Source organism: Bos indicus, chromosome 17 (genome assembly GCF_029378745.1).
Source record: "Bos indicus isolate NIAB-ARS_2022 breed Sahiwal x Tharparkar chromosome 17, NIAB-ARS_B.indTharparkar_mat_pri_1.0, whole genome shotgun sequence".
Lineage (NCBI taxonomy): Eukaryota > Metazoa > Chordata > Mammalia > Artiodactyla > Bovidae > Bos > Bos indicus.
The window spans coordinates 4,252,390-4,276,118 of NC_091776.1; the positions used below are offsets into that span (position 1 = coordinate 4,252,390).

Consider the following 23,729-nt stretch of genomic DNA (forward strand, 5'->3'; position numbering starts at 1 on the left):
AATGAAAAATGAGAGGAGAAAAAGCTAAGGAAGCCAGGTGAAGAGAGTGCTGAGTGTCTGTGTGAATACAGGGACAGCTCTCCGGATATCCTGAACTGGGAGCCGTCCCAGACTGGTTATTAGCAACAAGACCTTTGCCACATTACTTAACCTTTTTGTGCTTTCAGTTCCTCAAATGTAAAAATGAAGACGGTAATAGAGGCCACCTCCTTGGACTACTGGCAAAATTCAATACAGAAAATGCGTTTGGAACAGCACCTGCCTGGCTCACAGTAAGCAGAATATATATGACAGCTATGTTTTCTTCACTGTCATTGTCAGCAGTATCATCATCACCAGGAATACTATCTAATAGGTAGAAAAAGCTTCCAGCTATTTCTGAAAACTCCTGACTAGCGAACTCAGGATGAACGTAAGAGTCCATCTTTCTCGGGAGCCACTCTGAACTCTCATTACTATAATCTGATAGCTGTAGGCACCAACCAGGTTTGCCAGTGGTTTCCCCTAGTTTCAGTGGTTAAAGTGGACTGGGCAATCTCAGCAGCCTGACTATTATGGGCATGAGTATGTCACCGTTAGTTGAAGGTGCTTCTATAGGTTATTGCCAAATCAAAGGAAAAAAACCATGACTGAATTTTAAAAAGTGGCACTTGTTGCCAAATGAAGAAATAAAACTTTCAGGTTGTGCCCAGAACTCACCTTCCCTTAAATATTCTTTAGCAATTACCATTCTCCAATTCCTATCCGTGGCTGTGCTGACTACTCACATGAAAGAATATATATAAAATAACTTTGAAAAGCATAAAGCCATGTAAATCTGTGATGTATTCTTCTGTACAATGTGACCAGTTTTTGAGTGTCTTTCACAACAAGTGGTACAGAGGCTGCTATGAAGGGCTGAGAGGTTCATGTTGATCTTCAACATTTTTTCAAGTCATAAGTTCAAACTTGAGATAATGATAAAACTAAAAAGTAAAGTGATTTTAAAAAACCCCTAATATAATACTTTATTTTTTTTAATTTAAATTTATTTATTTTAATTAGAGGCTAATTACTTTACAGTATTGTATTGGTTTTGCCATACATCAACATGAAAAAAAACCCTAATATAATACTTTAGAGAACACTGTACTTTAAAAAATAAAACAGGTCAATATTCATTTAAATAATTTAAAAATATTACAAGACCAAAAGGACCCTATATTGACAGTTTTCAATTGGTTCTGTGCCAAGACTTAAAAATCCCAACTCTTAAAAATTTACATAAACATTTATACAGGGCTTACTTTGTGCCAGGCTCTCTTCTAAGTGCTTTGCAAATATTAGCTAGCTTAATCAAACAATAACTCAATGAAGTAGATTTTATTATTCCTCATTTTACAACTGAGAAAACGGAGCAGAGAGAGTTTAGGAGACGAAAACCCAGGCAGTCTGGCTCCGGGGTTTGTGTTTCTTTGCTACACTGCCGTATATAATACAATAATAATAAATCTAGGTTCACAGTCAGTGGGTCAGGTCAAATGTTCACAGCCTTTGCTGGGACTTGCTTCTTTTCTAGTAGGAACAGCATCCTCCTCACAGGAAGCACTACTGCTTTCATTACGCTTAGAACCGACATTATTAAAGAACATACAGATAGACACTTACCGTTTCATGTCTGCCAACTTTAGCTTTCTCGATGCTTTTCTGTAGGTTTGCATACTTTTGGTTTCCCTCAGATAACTATAAAATTGAAACAAAGAAAATGGCTTGCTAAGATAAACTGGCTTAACATAAAGTTTATGAATCAAAAAGACAAAATAAGATTTGCCTTCAGCCCAAGTCAGCATAACAAAAAATGTCAAAGACTACTTGGGAACTGACTTCTCTAACTTGAAGAAAAGCAAGTACTATGAATCACTAGGGCAGACTGAAAAAGTTTAAAATATTTCTTCTTATCCTATACAAAAAAAATGAATATGTTATCAATCTTTTCAGTCTTCTTTCATCAGATTCCCTGCCTCCATCACAAACAACCTGAGGTATATTATTTAAAATTTTAATTTGAAAGTTCAAAAAAATCTTGTTTTATATAAATTCTCTCTTCAAATTTCATTTCACTTCAGACTAAAGTCTTTTTGAAACACTCTGTTTCTTATAGACTGGTAGTACTGTGACCTGTTTCACTAATAGAGAGTCAAAAATGAAACTATTCTTAATTATTCTTCTTAAATAAGGTACTTTATGAGGAATTATACACTAAGTTCTTAGACAAGAAAAATCTATCAGACAAACGTACTGCCAATTTGGGCTTCCCCAGTAGCTCAGTTGGTGAAGAGTCACCTGCAATGCAGGAGACCCTGGTTTGATCCCTGGGTCAGGAAGATCCCCTGGAGAAGGGATAGACTACACACTCCAGTATTCATGGGCTTCCTTGGTGGCTCAGATGGTAAAGAATCCATCTGCAATGCGGGAGACGTGGGTTCAATCCCTGGGTTGGGAAGATCCCCAGGACAAAGGTATGGCAACCCACTCCAGTACTCTTGCATAGAGAATTCCCATTGACAGAGGAGCCTGGCAGGCTATGGTCCATGGAGTCACAAAGAGCTGAACATGACTAAGAACAGCACAGCATTGCCAATATTACATGTTTTAGATATCTTAAAAGTAACCAGTTTAAACATACAAGCTTAGAAAGTAGTAAGTTATATTGAAAATGGATTAAATAACACAAGCATAAAGAGACCTTAGACTCTTAGAATATTCATTAGCATGTGGTTGAGCCCACACCGAAAGGGATTGGTTAATTTCAGAACATTGCTTCCCGTCTCAATTTTATTAATCTCACCTGGGCCCCAAACTAAATAAATAATCACGGGAAATTCTCTACCACATCTTTTGCTGTAAACTAGTTAGAAATCTTAGACTCATTGATTGGGTGAAAGTGAAAGTTGCTCAGTTGTGTCGGACTCTTTGCGACCCCCTGGACTCTACAGTCCATGGAATTCTCCAGGCCAGAATACTGGAGTGGGTAGCCTTTCCCTTCTCCAGGGGATCTTCCCAACCCAGGGATCGAACTCTGGTCTCCCACACTGCAGGCCGATTCTTTACCAGCTGAGCCACAAGGGAAGCCCCTTGGGTAAGGGCTTTCTTAACATATATTCTACTCTTCATTCACTCTTAAGTTATAAACATTTGGAAAATAATTAACAAATGGATGAGTAATTTCTTTTGGCTGATTGTAAAAAAAACTGATCTTTCACAATATGACTTCGTTATATGTGGAGAGGGTGAATTATACTTAGATACCCTTTTTTGCTTAAAAATCACAAACAGTATCTTCAAAAAGTTGGTAGCTTTACCCTGACTTTAAGAAATCTTCCACTTCTCAATATGTACAAAGGGAATATTGTTAGTATTCATTTGGCTGTCTAGTCCCTGATTCTAATCCATAGCACGAGCAAGATCCATCTGTGATGACAAGAGGACATCACCACCAAACCAGTTACACCTCTTCTAGAGAGAGTAATTATCTTCCTAAGTTGAAATACAAAAATCTGCTGTAGAGTTAAGAGCCAAAATAAGCTTTAAAGCCCTAAATTTAGCAAGACCTTGTTCTTTAAAACAAGAGTTCTCATTTATAAAATAACACCATGTTTAAAATGTTAATATTCCACCCTGAAGGACCCACCTGAAATAATTTAGTAAATGCATGTAATATATACATTTAGGAGTATTTTCCAATGAAAAAATACATGTAGGTATTAGCACAACATTTTTATATTACAAATGTTTAAAAACTAACCAGATAGGTAGATGTTACTCCCTAAATGAAGAACTATGTAAAAATAAGCCAATAATTAATGGACATATTAATATATGTTCACTAATTATATTCATTATAATTAATGAATTATATATGTTCATTAATTATATTAATGAAATGTCTCCCAGATATTGTATGTCTGCTTGCAATTATTTACAATTTAAAAGCTTTTGAAAGACAGCTAATTCAGGAATTTCTTAACTCTGAAAATAATCTTACGTATTTTAGATGTGATTTCATGATTTGTCATTTTAACTATCTCTGTTAAATGATGGTATCAAATGAGAAGCTTCTGCTAATTATTCTAAGCACTGAAACAGTTTGGTTCAACTTAGTAGGGAAGGAATCTTGGCTCTATGTTTATTTCCTAAAATCTCAATTGCTCAAAACAATGAAAGCAACTTCTGTGCGGCAGCCCATGCTATCCGTTTCTCATCTACACACCTCTTAGAAGCAATATTGCCATAGTTCCTAACACATACCTTGGAATTAAACCAAATCTAGGCCTTCAGTGATTAAGAGCCGAGATTTCAGCCACTGTAGATATTATCTAAACCAGTAGTCCTAAACTTGAGTGCACATCAGGGTCACCCGAAGGACGTGTTAAAGCCCAGGCTGCTGGGCGCCCCCTCTCGCTTTGAACAGAAGAGGTCTAGGGCAGAGCCTAACAATGTGCATTTCTAACATGCTCCCAGGCGATGGGATGCTGACGCTTCTGATTAGGGGCATCACACTTTTGAGAACTACTAACTACTACAGAAATCTGTTTTTTTTTGCAGTAACAAACCCAACTAAAATACACAAGATATTAATATATGGGAGAATATTACCTAGTTCATCAGCAACAATGATTTAATGCTAAGCACTGTAGTCCGAACCAGAAACAAAATATCTCAGTATTTGTCACTGAAACACAAAAGTCTACATTCACAAAATTAGAAAAAGAAGTGCTATTCTATAATGAGAAAAAATATTCACCACAGGACTCCTTTAAAGAGCAAACTCTCTTGACATATTTCTGTAACATAAAACAAGAACCAACTACATACTATAACAACCTACTTCCAACTTTCACTAAAGCAAATAACTTCTAAAACCGAAGTAACTCAGAAAAAACAGCAGCAGCAGCAACAACAAAAATGACTTATAATTAGTAAGAACAGGATTTCATCTTTAGACTTGAGGAAGGATCTGACAATGCTTCTCTTTAACGCATTCCAGTCCACCTATACAGACTCTGAGGCTTCAGAGACATAATGCCAATGTTTTCTAAAGGGCTAATTCACTGCTTGGAGGAACAGAAAGATTGATTCAAGCTGGCTGCATTGGAATTCTGATTTGCTCCTTTTTAGAAATAAAATTTCAAAGCTTTTGAAAGAAATACAGAAGCCCTCATAGGTGGGAAAGAATGTCAAAGGAGGTTGGGGAAAAAAGGCAACAGTAAAAGAAACCAGGTAAGTCTACTGCTTTATCAAAACTCATGCACAATATGGTATGGAAAAAAGAGGTTCTATGTCTTGTTTCTCCTCAAAAAAAAAAAAAAAAAATAAAGAGTGCCAGTATAATTTAAGATTTTATATATTTAAAAAGTCTCATTAGTATATCTGGGGCTCCTCAGGTGGCGTCGGTGGTAAAGAACCCGCCGGCCAATGTAGGAGATATAAGAGACTCAGGTTCAGTCCCTGGGTTGGAGAGATACCCTGGAGGAGGGCATGGGAACCCACTCCAGTATTCTTGGCTGGAGAATCCGAGAAGCCTTGCAAGGCTACAGTAAATAGAGTTGCAGAGTCAGATACGACTGAAGCGACTTAGCACACACACATATGGTGTATCTACAATTTTAAAATTAAGATGATATTCCATTTAGGAATCAATCATAACAAAATAATGAGTAATATAAAAATGAATTTATATATAAAGAAGGGGGTTATGTAATTGTCTTAACAATAGAGAAATGTTACATTGCTATTTCATGGTATTGATGTGTCACAATTATGTAGCCAAAGTAAACATTTTAGAAGAACTTTTAATGACACCAATACAGAGTTTTAAAAAAGCTGGAAACAAAACTGTCAATACATTTGAGAGACTGTGTGCTACGCTTAGTCGCTCAGTCATGTCGGACTCTGTGACCCCATGGACTAGCCTGCCAGGCACCTCTGTCCTTGAGGATTCTCCAGGTAAGAATACCGGAGTGAGTTGCCATGATCTTCTCAACCCAGGGATTGAACGCAGGTCTCCCACATCGCAGGCAGATTCTTTACTGTCTGAGACACCAGGGAAGCCCTTTGAGAGACTATGTATGATCCAAAATCCAACCCCCCAGAAGAAAACCCTGTAAGAAAATGCACAAAACTTGACAATGTTATCTTTGTACTGTGAAACATAAAATTTCCTATATTGTGATCATATTTAACTATTATTTTAGAAATCCTTTTCCTGGGTAAGGGGGTAGGAGAAGAAAGGAATAGGTGAGGGAGATTAAGAGGTACAAACTTCCAGTTGCAAAATAAATGACTCATGGGTATGAAATGTACAGTGTGTGGAATGCAGTCAATCACTGTACTATCTCTGTAAGGTGACATATCCTGACTATACTTACCATGGTGATCAGTTTGAAATGTACAGAAATACAGAATCACAATGTTGTGTAACAGGAACCAACAAAGTATCAGTTCAGTTCAGTCGATCAGTCGTGTCCAACTCTTTGCGACCCCATGAATCACAGCACGCCAGGCCTCCCTGTCCATCACCAACTCCCGGAGTTCACTCAGACTCACATCCATCGAGTAAGTGATGCCATCCAGCCATCTCATCCTCTGTCGTCCCCTTCTCCTCCTGCCCCCAATCCCTCCCAGCATCAGAGTCTTTTCCAATGAGTCAACTCTTTGCATGAGGTGGCCAAAGTACTGGAGCTTCAGTTTTAGCATCATTCCTTCCAAAGAAATCCCAGGGCTGATCTCCTTCAGAATGGACTGGTTGGATCTCCTTGCAGTCCAAGGGACTCTCAAGAATCTTCTCCAACACCACTGTTCAAAAGCATCAATTCTTCGGCGCACAGCCTTCTTCACAATCCAACTCTCACATCCATACATGACCACAGGAAAAACCATAGCCTTGACTAGACGGACCTTAGTTGGCAAAGTAATGTCTCTGCTTTTGAATATGCTATCTAGGTTGGTCATAACTTTCCTTCCAAGGAGTAAGCGTCTTTTAATTTCATGTCTGCAGTCACCATCTGCAGTGATTTTGGAGCCCCCCCAAAAAAACCTCTGACACTGTTTCCACTGTTTCCCCATCTATTTGCCATGAAGTGATGGGATCAGATGTCATGATCTTCGTTTTCTGAATGTTGAGCTTTAAGCCAACTTTTTCACTTTCCACTTTCACTTTCATCAAGAGGCTTTTTAGTTCCTTTTCACTTTCTGCCATAAGGGTGGTATCATCTGCATATCTGAGGTTATTGATATTTCTCCCGGCAATCTTGATTCCAGCTTGTGTTTCTTCCAGTCCAGCATTTCTCAACAAGTATAGTGACTCATAGAAAAAGATCAAATTTGTGGTTACCAGAAATGGGGGTATGTGGGGGGAATTGGATGAGGGCAGTCAAAAGGTACACATTAAAAAAAAAAATAATTCATTTATTTTAATTGGAGACTAATTACTTTACAATATTGTGGTGGTTTTTGCCTTACATCTACATGAATCAGCCACGGGTGCACGTGTCTCCCCATCCTGAAACCCCCAGTCTGTTCCCTACGTCTGAAAAGTTACACACTTCTAGTTATTACTTGTACCAGGGATATAATGCACAACATGATAAATACAATTAGCAATGTGTATGTTACATATGAAAGTTAAGACAGTAAATCCTAGGAATTCTCATCCAAAAAAAATTTTTTTCTATTTCTTTGGTATCTATAGGAGACGATGAATATTCACTAAATTTATTGTGGTAATCACTGCATGATGTATGTTAATCAAATCATTATGCTGTACACTTTAAATTTATATAGTTATGCCAACCATATCTCAATAAAACTAGAAGAAAAATTACTTTCCTATTATAAGCAATATATGAATATATTTTCAAGATATTAAAATGAGTTTTTTTAAAAAAAGACTCAAACATCATAGTACTCAACGAAGTCAATAGGCTGCTTCTTACAAAACTTTAATCATATGATCCAGCAACAGCATTCCTTGAGATTTACCCAAGAATTTCATTCCTTTTAAAGACTAAATAAATATTCCACTTTTGTACATAACACATTTTGTTTATCGATTCACCTGGTGATTAACCTTTGGGTTGTTTCCACCTTTTCACTACTGTGAATAACACTGCTCTGAACACTGTTACACCCGAGACCTCTTCCTGTTTTTAGTTCTTTGGGGGTATACACTTTGAAGTGGAACTGCTGGGTTATATGGTAATTCTGTTTAACTTTCTGGGGAAACACCATACTGTTTTCCATGACGACTTCACCATTTTACATTCCCATCAGCAATGCACAAGGTTCAATTTCTCCAACACTTAAAATTTTTTCTTTTTCATCACAGCTATCCTAATGGGTGTGACATGAATGCTGAACGTTTGTTCATTTTTGTCCTTCACCAACTGTATAAAACAAGTTTACTCTCTGTGGGTCTCCCCCAAAATGGATACTGGCAATAGCTTAAAAGAATGATAATCTGATGGCTGAAAAATGACATTCCATTATTGTTTAAATTTGAATGTCTTTGATTTTCAAGATTTAGCATCTCTTCATTTGTCTAGTCGGAGAAGGCAATGGTACCCTACTCCAGTACTCTTGCCTGGAAAATCCCATGGATGGAGGAGCCTGGTAGACTGTAATCCATGGGGTCGCTAAGAGTCAGACACGACTGAGCGACTTCCTTTTCACTTTTCACTTTCAAGCATTGGAGAAGGAAATGGCAACCCACTCCAGTGTTCTTGCCTGGAGAATCCCAAGGACGGGGGAGCCTGGTGGGCTTCCATCTCTGGGGTCACACAGAGTCGGACACGACTGAAGCGACTTAGCAGCATATGTCTAGTGATTATGTAAATGTATTTCTTCACTGACTTCGTTAATAATTCCTACAACCATTATTTCATTGCATTGTTTACCCTTTTCTCATGTATTTTTAGGGACTGTCTATATGTAGAAGATGGTAATTACTTGGTTAGAAATGTTTAACTTTTAATGTTATGTTCCAATATGCAAATTTTAATTATTTGTGCAAATGCATCAACTTTTTGGCTTTTAGATTCTGCGTCTTGCTTTGAAAAGCCTCTCAAACTAATACTGTACAAATACTTTCCTCCTATTATTATATTCTTTTGATCTTTCACTCTTTAAAAGGCCTCTGGTTTATTATGGAAAAGGGCTGGGGTAGGGCTTTAACTTTAATTCATTTCAATGGATACCCAATTATCCCTACACCTTACTGAACAGTCTGGCCTTTTCCCTCAGAATTGATAAAGATGTACTGCATCTTTATCATCAAGTAGACGGGTATACAAAAGCCTGCTTATAGCTTCTTTGTATGGCTATACTTCTCTGTCTATTCTTACACAAGTAGTAAGTTTTAAAAAATATTTATTTGGCTGTGTCAAGGCTTAGTGGCGGCACCCGAGATCTTTTGTTGTAGGCTCTCCAGTTGTGGTGCAAGGACTCAAAAGTTGCAGCATGCACAGGCTTGGTTTCTCCACGGCTTGTGGGATCTTAGTTTCCTGACCAGGGATGGGACCCTCATCCCCCACCGTGAGATGGACTCTTAACCACTGGACCACCAGGGAAGTCTTGCAAGTTTTAGTTACTACAGTATTATATACTGATATCTTATAGGGAAAATCCTACCCCATTGTTCTTCCTTTCTAAAATACTTTCTTGGTCCTTCTTCTTAGTATTTACTTACGTATTTATTTGGCTGTGCCAGGTCTTAGCTGCGGCATGCAGGATTCTAGTCTTCATCGTGGCATAAGGGATCTTTTTAGTTGTGCAAACTCTCAGTTGTGCGTGTGGGCTATAGTTCTCTGAGCAGGGAGTGAACCGGGCCCCCTGTACTGGGAGCGTGGAGCCCGAGCCACTGGACCACCAGGGGAGTCCCTCTCAGTCCTTCTTGCAGTTTCTTTACTATATGAATATGAGAATTAGCCACAAAAATCTGGTAGGATTCTGGCTTCTGTAACATATAAATGATATATAATAAATTGACATTTTTATAGCTGAGTTTAGTCATTCATGAATATGCTGCTCCTTTAGTCAAGAGTTCTTTCGTGTCCTTCAGTAGAGTTCTGCAAACTTCACGACTGTCTTGCCCATTTCTGGTTAGGGTTTAATACTGGTTTTGGTGCTGAGGGACAGGCAATTACCCCAGGCCTAAGCCTACCATTGTAAGGAATGTTCTTTGCCACCGTGGTTGATTTCAAGTGTTAAATTTGGATAAGATCAGAGTCTTGTTCAATGACTGTGGTGAACAATTTTCTCCTGCCGTCTGGATTGTAATCCGCATAGCTACAAGGAAGCAAACGGTCCACATTACTGCTGGCAGCCCTCTTGTAACCATGAAGAAAGCCAGCGCGAGGAAAAAGGCATTATACAAGAGGCCAAACCAAGAGAAACAGAGTCAGACTCCAGGGAAGTACGTTTACGTATGCTCTACCTTTGAAATATTTTAATTTAAATGAGACATAGCATCAAAAGTGCCATTACTGCTCATACCAAGTCAACCCGGGATTTCTACCTTCATTACAGTACACATTTTAACTATTACAGTAGATAGTGCTTTAACAATAGCCTGTTTCATATAGTGCTGACCAGCTATGATAGCTGTGAAATATTTTGGAAAACATCAAATGTCAACATTCTTATTCCTCTGTGCTGGGAATATATGCTGGGAATATGAGTAGAATAAAGTAATGTATGCCAGGAAGGCTCTTCATTCAATAAACATTTATGAAATGCTCAATGTACATATGGTTACAGTAATATTGGCTCAAACCTTTCCACTGAATACAGTAACAAATAACTCAAGGCATGGATGAGCACTGAATGTTCAATATTTTTGAAATATTTTCTTTATGCTACAAGACAATGCTCATTAAAAGGTAACACTCTCTGAAGCTAGTAAAAATACAGCAGATTAATATTCCACTTAACCAAGAGATCAAACTTCCAGCAGTGCAACCCTGTGGAACACACTTCAGAACCTGAGAAAAGTATAGCAGGAATCCTAAATAACGGACACAGAAAAAACAGGGGAATACCAACAGGAAAGCAACATAAGGGGAAAGTGAAGCCACTCAGTAAGTACACGCTTGAGGAGAACTCTGACACACACACGTAGCACCTGATGAGGAGATCACAATGAACGTTACAGTGTAAAAAACAAACTGCTGGAGCAGTGCACAGCAAGCGGGATTAGCATTCCTTCAAGGAGAAATATCAGGAATCTGTTCAGTCAGTCAGAGAACTAAAGAAATTATAAGGAAAAAAAGGTAAGATGACTTGAAAACTATTGCAAATGAACTATTTTTAAATTCTAGAGTCTTTATGTGGATCACAATAAACTGTGGAAAATTCTGAAAGAGATGGGAATACCAGACCACCTGACCTGCCTCTTGAGAAATCTGTATGCAGGTCAGGAAGCAACAGTTAGAACTGGACATGGAACAACAGACTGGCTCCAAATAGGAAAAGGAGTACGTCAAGGCTGTATATTGTCACCCCGCTTATTTAACTTATATGCAGAGTACATCATGAGAAATGCTGGACTGGAAGAAACACAAGCTGGAATCAAGATTGCCGGGAGAAATATCAATTACCTCAGATATGCAGATGACACCACCCTTATGGCAGAAAGTGAAGAGGAACTAAAAAGCCTCTTGATGAAAGTGAAAGAGGAGAGTGAAAAAGTTGGCTTAAAGCTCAACATTCAGAAAACGAAGATCATGGCATCCAGTCCCATCACTTCATGGCAAAAAGATGGGGAAACAGTGGAAACAGTGTCAGACTTTATTTTTCTGGGCTCCAAAATCACTGCAGATAGTGACTGTAGCCATGAAATTAAAAGACGCTTACTCCTTGGAAGGAAAGTTATGACCAACCTAGATAGCATATTCAAAAGCAGAGACATTACTTTGCCAACTAAGGTCCGTCTAGTCAAGGCTATGGTTTTTCTGTGGTCATGTATGGATGTGAGAGTTGGATTGTGAAGAAGGCTGAGCGCTGAATTGATGCTTTTGAACTGTGGTGTTGGAGAAGACTCTTGAGAGAGTCCCTTGGACTGCAAGGAGATCCAACCAGTCCATTCTAAAGGAGATCAGCCCTGGGATTTCTTTGGAAGGAATGATGCTAAAGCTGAAACTCCAGTACTATGGCCACCTCATGTGAAGAGTTGACTCATTGGAAAAGACTCTGATGCTGGGAGGGATTGGGGGCAGGAGGAGAAGGGGACGACAGAGGATGAGATGGCTGGATGGCATCACTGACTCGATGGACTGAGTCTGAGTGAACTCCGGGCATTGGTGATGGACAGGGAGGTCTGGCGTGCTGCGATTCATGGGGTCACAAAGAGTTGGACACGACTGAGCGACTGAACTGAACTGAACTGAGGAAGCAATAAAAATATAAAGAAGTAGTTAAGAGAAACAGATGATAAGGAGGTCCAACGAAGCCTTAAGTCATGAGAGTTAAGTCAGAAATTGTGACTACAGTCAAAGCCTTATACAGAATCCAAGTGGAAGTCAGTCAGATATTTTGAAAGCCAAAGACATGCAAAATCCAATTGATACTGAGAGGGAAATTAGATACAGTTATGGAGGATTATAGACTCTTTAAACATGAGAACTGGGCTCTAATATGACAAACACAGAACTGAGGGCTAAGTATGAGGGCTACTAATTGTCTACCAACTCCCATTATTTCTTAGTAATAGGACCTCAGACAATAGTGAAAATAAATAAGGAATTATTGTCTGTCAGTGCCATCAGCAAGAATATGTCCTAAATAGAGAGTCTCTGTTAAGAAATCCATCTTAAGGCTTCCCTGGTGGCTCAGTGGTGAAGAATCCACCTGCCAATGCAGGCGACACAGGTCTGATCCCTGATCTGAGAGGATCCCACACATCAGGGCAGCTAAGCCCGTGTGGCACAACTGTTAAGCCAGTGCTCTAGAGCTCAGGAGCTGCAACTACTGAGCCCATGCACCCTAGAGCCTGTGCACCACAACAACAGGAGCCACTGCGTGAGAAGCCGCACACCACAAGTAAAGGGTAGCCCCCACTCTCTGTAATTAGAGAAAAGCCCGCTCAGCAGGGAAGACCCAGCACAACCAAAAATAAACATTTAGGTTGGTGCAAAAGTACTGCCATTTTGCATTGTTGAAGTTTGCTGTTTGATATTGAAATACATTCTTAAACAAATGTGGTTATGTTATATACCATTTTTTGTTTGTTTGTTTGTTTTTAATTTTATTTTTAAACTTTACATAATTGTATTAGTTTTGCCAAATATCAAAATGAATCCATCACAGGTATACATGTGTTCCCCATCCTGAACCCTCCTCCCTCCTCCCTCCCCATACCATCCCTCTGGGTCGTCCCCGTGCACTAGCCCCAAACATCCAGTATCGTGCATTGAACCTGGACTGGCATCTCATTTCATACATGACATTTTACATGTTTCAATGCCATTCTCCCAAATCTTCCCACCCTCTCCCTCTCCCACAGAGTCCATAAGATTGTTCCATACATCAGTGTCTCTTTTGCTGTCTCATACACAGGGTTATTGTTATATATATCATTTTAATGAGCATTTCTTGCTTTATATTTTTATGCTAATGACTTACTACTTCCTGTTTACTTCATATTTATTTTAGACTAGAGAAATGATGTTAAGGCAAAAGGCAAATTTGAGTGATTTTCTTATTCGCATTTTCTTATTGTAGTTCGAGAAGTTTTGCAGAGGAGATGAGAGCCTTGAAGATGAGAAGCACGGTGGCCAGCCACTGGAAGCGGACAATGACCAACTGAGAGGATCATCAAAGCTGATCCTCCTACAAGTACATAAAAAGTTGCTGAAGAAGTCAGCGTCAACCATTCTATGGTCGTTCGGCATTTGAAGCAAATTGGAAAGGTGAGAAAGTTCAGTAAGTGGTGCCTGCCTCATGAACTGACTGAAAATAAAAAAATTCATTGTTTAGAAGTGTCTTCTCTTATGCTATGCAACAACAACGAACCATTTCTCAATCGGATTGTGACATGCGATGAAAAAAGATTTTATACGACAACCACCGACAACCAGCCTGAAGCTCCAAAGCACTTCCCAGAGCCAAACTTGCACCAAAAAAAGGTCGTGGCCACTGTTTGGTGGTCTGCTACCTGTCTGATCCACTATCGCTTTCTGAATCCCAGCAAAACCATTACATCTGAGAAGTATGCTCAGCAAACTGATGAGGATGTATCAAAAACCACAACGCCTGCAGCCAGCGCTGGTCAACAGAAAGGGCGAACTCTTCTCTAAAACAACGCCCGATCACACGTCATACAGACAACGCTTCAAAAACCGAGTGAATTAGGCTATGAAGTTTTGCCTCACCTGGCACATTTACCTGACCTCTCGCCAACTGACTGCCACTTCTTAAAGCATCTCAACAACTTTTGCAAGGAAAATGCTTTCACAACCAGCAGGAGGGAGAAAATGCTTTCCAAGAGTTTGCTGAATCCCGAGACACAGATTTTTATGCTACAGGAATAACAAACTTAATCTCATTGGCAAAAATGTACTGATTGTAATGGTTCTTATTTTGATGATTTAAAATTCATGGTCTGAAATTGCAATTACTTTTTCACCAACCTAAATAAATAAATAAAATAAAAAGGATATCTTAAAAAAAATCCATTTGCGAAGAAAACTCAAAATCTACTTGGAAGGCCAACCCTTTAATTATCTGGAATGACAGAACTGTTTAACAAGTTAATTTTTTAAATCAAGGGGAGATTTTAAATTAATTATAATGATGAGTAGATTTGTATTATTAATATTTTTGTGATAAGAAATAACCTATACATATTTTGCACTGCATTTTGCATAACCTGGCTTGATTTAGCCAGTAAAGAATCAGCCTGCAATGCAGGAGACCTGGGTTCGATCTGTGGGTCAGGTCAATCTCCTGGAGAAGGGAATGGAAACCCACTCCACTATTCTTGCCTGGAGAATCTCATAGACAGAGGGGCTGTGCAGGCTACAGTCCATGGGGTCGCAAAGGGTTGGACATGACTAAGCATGCATGCATTTTGCACTGTACTCATAGGGTAAAACTACAGATGCAACTTAATTCCTCCCCACAACTGCCAATACTTCAGTGAGGGAAGTGCTTCCTTTGCCAGTAAACAAGAATTGAGAGTCCCATGAATTTTTGATCACTCTTAATCAAGATCTACAATTTTTTTAGGTTGGCAAACAAAGCCTTAATTCAGAAATGAGAATGTCTAACATAACAATCAACACTTCAACTCTTGATTTAAAGCTAAGACTTTTCAGCAACCACAGGCTGCCAGTGGGTTTTACCAGAAAGGGTGCATTGTCCTTCTCTCTCTCCTAGTCTAGAGTTTCTGTCCTCCCTTCAGTCCAGTGACTGCAGTTTCTGCCTCCTGTCCTCCACCTCTACCCAGCCTGGAGAAGGGGAGAGAGAACAGAACAGGTAAAGGGAACTAGAAATACCATATTTAGGTAGCAGTAAGATGCCTCGGTGCTCTTGGGCCTGACATGTCTGCTAGGTCCTTGCATGGCTGTGCTGCTGGGTTCTTTGCCAGCTTCTCTGCTGGCTTTCCCTATCTGTAACTTCCATGATGCAGGAGACACACTCCAGGGAGACTGGACAACATTCCCCCTTCACTGACCCCCTTCTCTAGCTTGCCTTGCACTCCCTTCCAGCTTGATTTTTAGATTCATTACACACACACACACACACACACACAGTCTCTCTCTCTCTCTCTCTCTCTCTCTCTCTCTCTCTCTCTCTCCATGGAGGGTATCAATGTCCTCTGGAACAGAATGTAATGTGCCTCCCAATGGGCTCCTGTTCTCTCACTTTTGAGAGTCGGTTCAAATAGAGTCCATGGGGACACTCATGTATGCAACAAGCTCCAGAATTGCTGGCCCATACTTTTATATAATAACTGACAGAATCTACCAATAGATCTACATAGATGCTAAAATCAGCAAAATTACTTTTACATAAGGAATAACTTATTTTCCTAGTTTTTCAAGAGTATTGGGAAATGATATGCTCACATTTCAGTTCTAACATTTATGAATTCCTCTTGTGAGAATTAAGACTGTCCACTATTCAAATTGCTAATAAAAATGTTACTTAAATACTACTTAAAATGTTTTGATCCAGTAAGTTTTTCAGTGTAAGTAATTTAATTTCATTAGAATCTACCCATCAAAAATATAACAAGTTACCTGCTTAGAAGCACTAGGTGCTTAAGTTCAAGTTTCTATTTAACTTAAATATAATTAACAAATTTAAAGCTTTAAATTTCTTTCTAGGCCAGGTTATAATAAACTTCACATAAAACTTATAAAGCCAAAGAAAAAGTCATAAGGAGACAACACTGCTGAGAAATAGTGAGGAGAACGTAGCTGCCCATAAAGGCTTTTCTCTTCTGAAAAGAAAGATGCTCTTTTCTTTCTATTTCTGCCTTGTATACTGGAAAGATTTAAGAGAACTTGGATTTTAAAGGGCTAAAAAAGCAAATGAAAGCTGCTTCTTCCATAGTCTAAGCAGTTCCAGCAGAATGAAGAGGGCAACCTAACACATTTGGATGGTAGCCTAACTCAAGAGCCGAGAGCAGTCAACCACACTAAGATTTGTGGCAAGTTTAAGTGTTAGAAATTTTTGAAAAAGTAGAAGGTATTTAACTTTAAAAATTGTAATAATTAAAAAAAAATTTAAATTGAGGTTTGTTTTTTTTTGCATCCAATCTAAATTTTTACCAAATTTATAGACTAGGAAATTTATGGTTATAATTAAACATAAATACTACGGAACCCAAACAAAGCCCTATATTTGAATCTGATTAAATGCAAGCCTGGAAGTTTGAACCCATGCCCTTTGGTCAAGTAAGAACCACACTTTAAACGAAAAAAGCACCCCACTGATAGAGCTATTTTTGTGAAACTTCCAAATACATAAAACAGCCAGAAACATTATAAATGTTGAAATACCAAAATGTACAAAACACTGATGTAGTTTCTGAAGGCAAAACAAGACAAATAAAATCAGGGCTATCCCAGGAAGCTGAGGATCCGCATGTCTTTGACACTGCCGCCGCCTGGTGGCATGACATCAACAGTGCAGCTCCAGTTTTTTGTGGAATAAACCTTTTCCAGGTTGGTTGATTCGGGGAGAAAACAGTTATGAATGAGAATGGCTGTTCCAGACCTGCAATTCATATGAAGCACAGAAGAATGTTTGGGGTATGGTACAGGGAATTCTATAGCTCTGGAGTCAGGCTTCTCAAACCCATCCAGCAAGTAGCTCCAACAGCCAAGGAGAATAACTAATGGGGACAGTTCAGAAGCTACCTGCTTTCAAGCTACCAGCCCAGAGCTATCTGCTACAAAGGTGTACAACAGCAATGAAACTAGGCGATGCTTTATTAATGTATGCCTTCATTCAAGATTTGTCTCTCTGCATCTCAGTAACTGCATTTACATTCTGGGGATAAAATATGGTTAAGATATTCCTGCTCTCAGAATGTCTGCCATGGTAACAGAGCACATAGACTTCGTTCTACAAAAGAAATGTACGTAAGACAGTCAAAGCACAAAGGAGTAATCAACTCAGCTGAGGAGGGGATAAAAACTTTCCAGAAGAAAAGATTTCTGATGTAAGTTTAAATATCTCTGGTTAATGGACAGCTTGAAGTTTGTTGGCAGACAAGCAAAAAGAGCTAGTCAGGTGCAGCGTGTGAAAACAAAAGATATGAAATGAGCAGAGTTGTAAACAATTAGGTTAGCTGGCATGTAGGGTTGGAGAAGGCAAACAGCAGGTTATTAGGCTGGCCAGTGGCAGGAGCCAGATTATAGAGAGCCTTAAAGTCAGGCTGTGGAATCTAGACTTGTTATTTAGAGACAGGAAACTACCCAAAGGGCATTTAAAACACTACTATAGCACATAAATGAAAGTAAAGACTAGTAACAGGGAGACCAGTAAAGACTACATCAGGTCTCTGGTTTGGATGACTAAGTAGACTGTAGTTTCAGAATCTACAAGACAAAGAGGGACAGGTTTGGGTAAAGAAGTGAGTCCTGAACGTACTGAATGTGGGCTGCCGATCAGCCACTCAAGCAGAGATGTCTAGTAAGTAGCCCAACACATACACAGGTGTGGAGTTCAGTGCAGAGGCATAGTCAGGAGATAAAAACCAGGGACTCAGAAGTATACAGGAGGCAACGGAAGCCACAAGAGTAGAGGAGGCCTCCCAGAAGAGTGTGCAGAGCGAGGGACCGGAACTGAGGACGAAAGGCTAGGGTCCAGTCTGGCGGTCCTTAGTATGTCAACAGTGGTTGCCTGGATTTGAGGTTTTCCCCTCATGTCAAAACATTTTACAGAAAACATGTACTTACTTAAGATGTGGCTACAAAAGCTAGCTAAAATCTCATGAATGATACTTGTAAATAGCAATTCTTAAAAAATGAGACTCTAATGGAAAGAATAATCCTTTGTTATAATTAGGGAGATTAGAGTATTATTTTTAAAACCTAGATTTATATCAACTAAAGTAAGTTAGTATTAGTTATTTCACATCAATTTTGAAAAGCTCTTATTGGTGTCATAAGAGACTTCCCTGGCTCAGATGGTAAAGCGTCTGTCTGCCTACAGTGCGGGAGACCTGAGTTCAATCCCTGGGTCAGGAAGATCCTCTGGAGCAGGAAATGGCAACCCACTCCAGTACTCTTGCCTGGAAAATACCATGGATGGAGGAGTGTTGTAGGCTACAGTCCATGCAGTCACAAAGAGTTGGACACGACTGAGTGACTTCACTTATTGGTGTCATATAAATCTCCAGTTAAAAAAAAATGGGGAAAAATAATTCAAAATGCAATGAGGAACAGAAATAAATAAAACAGAGACAAATGAATAAAACTAAGAGCTGGTGCACTGAAGAGATAAACAAAACTGATAAACCTTTAGCCAGACTCATCAAGAAGAGATGACTCAAATTCAGAAATGAAAAAGAAGTTACAACTGAAACCACAGAAATACAAAAGATCCTAAGAGATTACTATGAATAATTATATGCCAGTAATATGGGCAAGCTAGAAACATAAAATCTCCCAAGACTGAATCAAGGAAAAATAGAAAATATATAGAGATCATTTACCAGTACTAAAATTAAATCAGTTTAAAAGAAAAGGAAAATTTCCAACAAGCAAAAGTTCAGGCTTCATTGGGGAGTTCAACCAAGTAAAGAAGAATTAATGCCTAGATCTCTCAAACTATGCTAACGAGGAAGGAACACTTCTGAACTCATTCTGTGAAGTTAGCAATACCCTTATACCAAAACCAAAGACCACACACACAAAAAATTACAGGACAATATCACGGATGAACATAGATGCAAAAATCCTCATCAAAATATTAGCAAATAGAATTTGAATTTGACAATACATTAATAGGATCATATACCATGATCAAGTAGGAGTTATTCTAGGAATGCAAGGATGGTTCAATATACACAACTCAGTCAATGTGATATACAATCTTAACAACCTGAAGAATAAAAATCATATGATTACCTCAGCATGTACAAAAAAAGCTTTTGGCAAAATTTAACATTCATTTATGATTATAAAAACTCTCAACAAAGTGGATATAGAGGAAACATACCTCAACATAATATAGGCCATTAATGACAAACCTACAGATAACATCATACTTAATGGTGATAAGTTGAAAGCATTTCCTTCAAGATCAGGAACAAGACAACAATGTCCACTTTCACAACTTTTACTCAACACAATATTGGAAGTACTAGCCACAGCAGTCAGTCAAGAAAAAGAATCCAAATTGGAAAGAAGTAACACTGTCACTGCAGTAGACATGACACAATATTAAAAAAAAATCTCAAAAACTCTACCAAAAACTGTTAGAATAAAATAACTCACTAAAGCTGCAGGATACAAAATCAGCATAAAGATTCTATTGTGTTTCTATGTTGCTGGTATTGTTTAGTCACTAAGTTGTGTCTGACTCTTTTGTAACCCCGTGGACTGTGGCCCACCAGGCTCCTCTGTCCAGAGCACTTCCCTGGCAAGAATGCTTGAGTGGGTTGCCATTTCCTTCTCCAGGGAATCTTACTGACCTAGGAATTGAATATGCATCTCCTGCATTGCCAATGAATTCCTTACCACTGAGCCACTGGGGAAGCCCTTTTTTTCTATACACTAACAATAAACTATCAGAAAGAGAAATTAAGAAAACATTACTACTTACAGTTGCATCAAAAAATGTAAATCAACTAGGAATAAGTCTAACTAAGGAAGTAAAGACTTGTACTATGAAAACTGTAAGACACAGATGAAAGAAACTGGACAAAATACATACCATGCTCATGGACTGGAAGAATGTTAAAATGACCATGCTCCTAGAGGCAATCTACAGATTCAATGCAACAAATATCAAAATACCATTGGAAATTTTCAGAACTAGAACAAATAATTCCAAAATTTGTAAAAACAACAACAACAAAACATGAAAGGCCCAAATAGTCAAAACAATCTTAAGAAAGAAGAATAAAATTAGAGGTACCATGATTTCAAACTACACTACAAAGCTACAGTAATCAAAACAGTATGCCACAAAAAACAGACTCACAGATCAATGGAACAGAATGTGTGTGTGTGCTTAGTTGTGTCCAACTTTTTGTGACTCCACGGACTGTGGCCCGGCAGGCTCCTCTGTCCACACGATTTTCCAGGCAAGAACACTGGAGTGGGTTGCCATTTCCTCCTCCAGATGGAACAGAACAGACAGACCAGAAATGAACCCATGCAATTACGGTCAATTAATCTATGACATGGAGAAGACAATGGCAACCCACTCCAGTACTCTTGCCTGGAGAATCCCAGGGACGGAGAAGCCTGGTGGGCTGCCGTCTATGGGGTTGCACAGAATTGGACACGACTGAAGCGACTTAGCAGTAGCAGCAATCTATGACAAAGGAGGCAAGAATACACAATGTGGAAAAGACAAATCTCTTTGCTAAGTGGTGCTCAGAAAACTGGATAGTTACATATACAAGAATCAAACTAAAACTCTCATACCATATAAAAAGAAAGACTTAAGGTGTAAAACATGAACCCATACAACTATTAGAAGAAAACATGAGCAATATGCTCTGTGACATCAATCTTAGAAAGATTTTTGGGGAGGATATGTGTCCTAAGGCAAGGGAAACAAAAACAAAAATAAACAAATGGGACTACATCAAACTAAAAAGCTTTTGCACAGTGCAGGACACTAGCAACAAAACAAAAGGGTGCCTACTAAATGCGAAAAGATATTTGCAAATGATACATCCAATGGTGGTGGTTTAGTCGCTAAGTCATGTCCAACTCACGCAATTCCACGGACTGTAGCCTGTGAGGCTCCTCTGTCCATGGGATTCTCTAGGCGGCAATACTGGAGTGGGTTGCCATTTCCCTCTCCAGAGGATCTTCCTGACCCAGGAATCAAACCTAGGTCTCCTGAAATGCAGGCAGATTCTTTACCGACTGAGCTATGGATATATTCAACAAAGGGTTACTATCCAAAATATACCAAAAACTCATATAGTAGTGTTAGTCGCTCAGTCATGTCCAACTCTTTGGGACCCCATGGCCTGTAACCCACCAGGCTCCTCTGTCCATGAGATTCTCCAGGCAAGAATACTGGAGTGAACTGCCATTTCCTTTTCCAGAGGATCTTCCCAACCCACAGATCAAACCTGGGTCTCCTGCATTGCAGGTGGATTCTTTACTGTCTGAGCTACAGGGAAGATCCTAAGAATTCATATAACCCGATATTAAAAAACAAATAACTCAATGAGCAGAGTATCTAAATAGATAATTTTCCAAAGAAGATATACAAATGGCCAACAGACAAATGAAAAGATGCTCAAAATCACTAATCAATAAAGAAATGCAAATCAAAACCACAGTGAGGGCTTCCCTGGTGGCCAGTGGTAAAGAGTCTGCATGCCAACCCAAGGTCACAGGTTCAATCCCTGGTCCAAGAAGATCCCACATGCCGTGGAGCAACTAAGCCCCTGCACCACAACTACTGAGCCTGTACGTCCCAACTAGAGAGTAGCCCCTGCTCGACACAACTGGAGAAGGCCCACATGCAGCAACAAAGACCCAGAGCAGCCATTAAAAAACAAAAGACAGTATCACCTCACACCTGTCAAAATAGTATCATCGAAAATACAAGAAAGAAGTGTTGGTGAGGATGATGAGAAATGCTGGACTTGATGAAGCACAAGTTGGAATCAAGATTACCGGGAGAAATATCAATAACCTCAGATATGCAGATGACACCACCCTTATGGCAGAAAGTGAAGAAGAACTAAAGAGCCTCTTGATGAAAGTGAAAGAGGAGAATGAAAAACTGGCTTAAAACTCAACATTCAGAAAACTAAGATCATGGCATCCAGTCCCATCACTTCATGGCAAATAGATGGGGAAACGGTGGAAACAGTGGCAGACTTTATTTTGGGGGGCTCCAAAATCACTGCAGATGGTGACTGCAGCCGTGAAATTAAAAGATGCTTGCTCCTTGAAAGAAAAGTTATGACCAACCTAGACAGCTTATTAAAAAGCAGAGACATTACTTTGCCAACAAAGGTCCATCTAGTCAAAGCAATGGTTTTACCCGTACTCATGTATGGATGTGAGAGTTGGACTATAAAGAAAGCTGAGCACTGAAGAATTGATGTTTTTGAACTGTGGCGTTGGAGAAGACTCTTGAGAGTCCCTTGGACTGCAAGGAGATCCAACCAGTCCGTCCTAAAGGAAATCAGTCCTGAATATTCATTGGAAGGGCTAATGCTGAAGTGGAAACCCAATACTTTGGCCACCTGATGCGAAGAACTGACTCATTTGAAAAGACCCTGATGCTGGGAAAGACTGAAGGTGGGAGGAGAAGGGGACAACAGAGGATGAGATGGTTGGATGGCATCACCGACCTGATGGACATGAGTTTGAGTAGGCTCCAGGAGTTGGTGATGGACAGGGAGGCCTGATGTGCTGCAGTCCATGGGGTCACAAAGAGTCGGACACGACTGAGCAACTGAACTGAACTGAGGACATGGAGAAAAGAGACCCCTAGTGCACTGTTGGTGGAAATGTAAACTGGCATTGCTACTATTGAAAAATGGTATGGAGTTTCCTCAAAAAATTAAAACTAGAACTACCATACAACTTAGCAATTCCACTTCTGGGTATTTCTCCAAAGAAACCAAATTACTAATCAAAAAGATACATGCACCCCTATGTTCATTGCAGCAATAGTCACAATAGCCAAGATATGGGAGCAACGTAAGTGCTCATCAATGGAAAACAGACTCGCCATAAGGTATGACAAGCACAAGTGGCCTTGGTGAAGAGAGACAGTAGGTTTAAAAATGTCCATATGAAAAGTTTGAAAAGCTAAGACCTAATGCTCTTAATCTTTTCCATCAAGAAGGGGGCAATATCAAAATTCCTAAAAGAACTGGCAATTTTACTTAAGAACTACAAATAGTAAGTAGCTTTGTAATTTAGCTTATTAAAGAGGAGAAATGAAAAGTTGCCAACTTTGTTTTTTAATTTGTGAACTTAAAGATATCAAATGTCACAAAAATAAAAAGTTCTTTCTTATTTTTTGAA

General features: G+C 39.2%; 1 protein-coding gene across 5 annotated transcripts in view; it reads right to left on the reverse strand.

Annotated features, from left to right (window-relative positions):
• The window catches only part of MND1 (meiotic nuclear divisions 1), a 118,985-nt gene that overhangs the window by 60,530 nt on the left and 34,726 nt on the right, over positions 1–23,729 (reverse strand). For all 5 annotated transcript variants that reach the window (XM_070770112.1, XM_070770111.1, XM_070770110.1 and 2 more), the window contains one exon: positions 1,648–1,722. In XM_070770112.1, the coding sequence (XP_070626213.1) occupies positions 1,648–1,722 (75 nt within the window). The remainder of the gene's footprint in view (positions 1–1,647; positions 1,723–23,729) is intronic.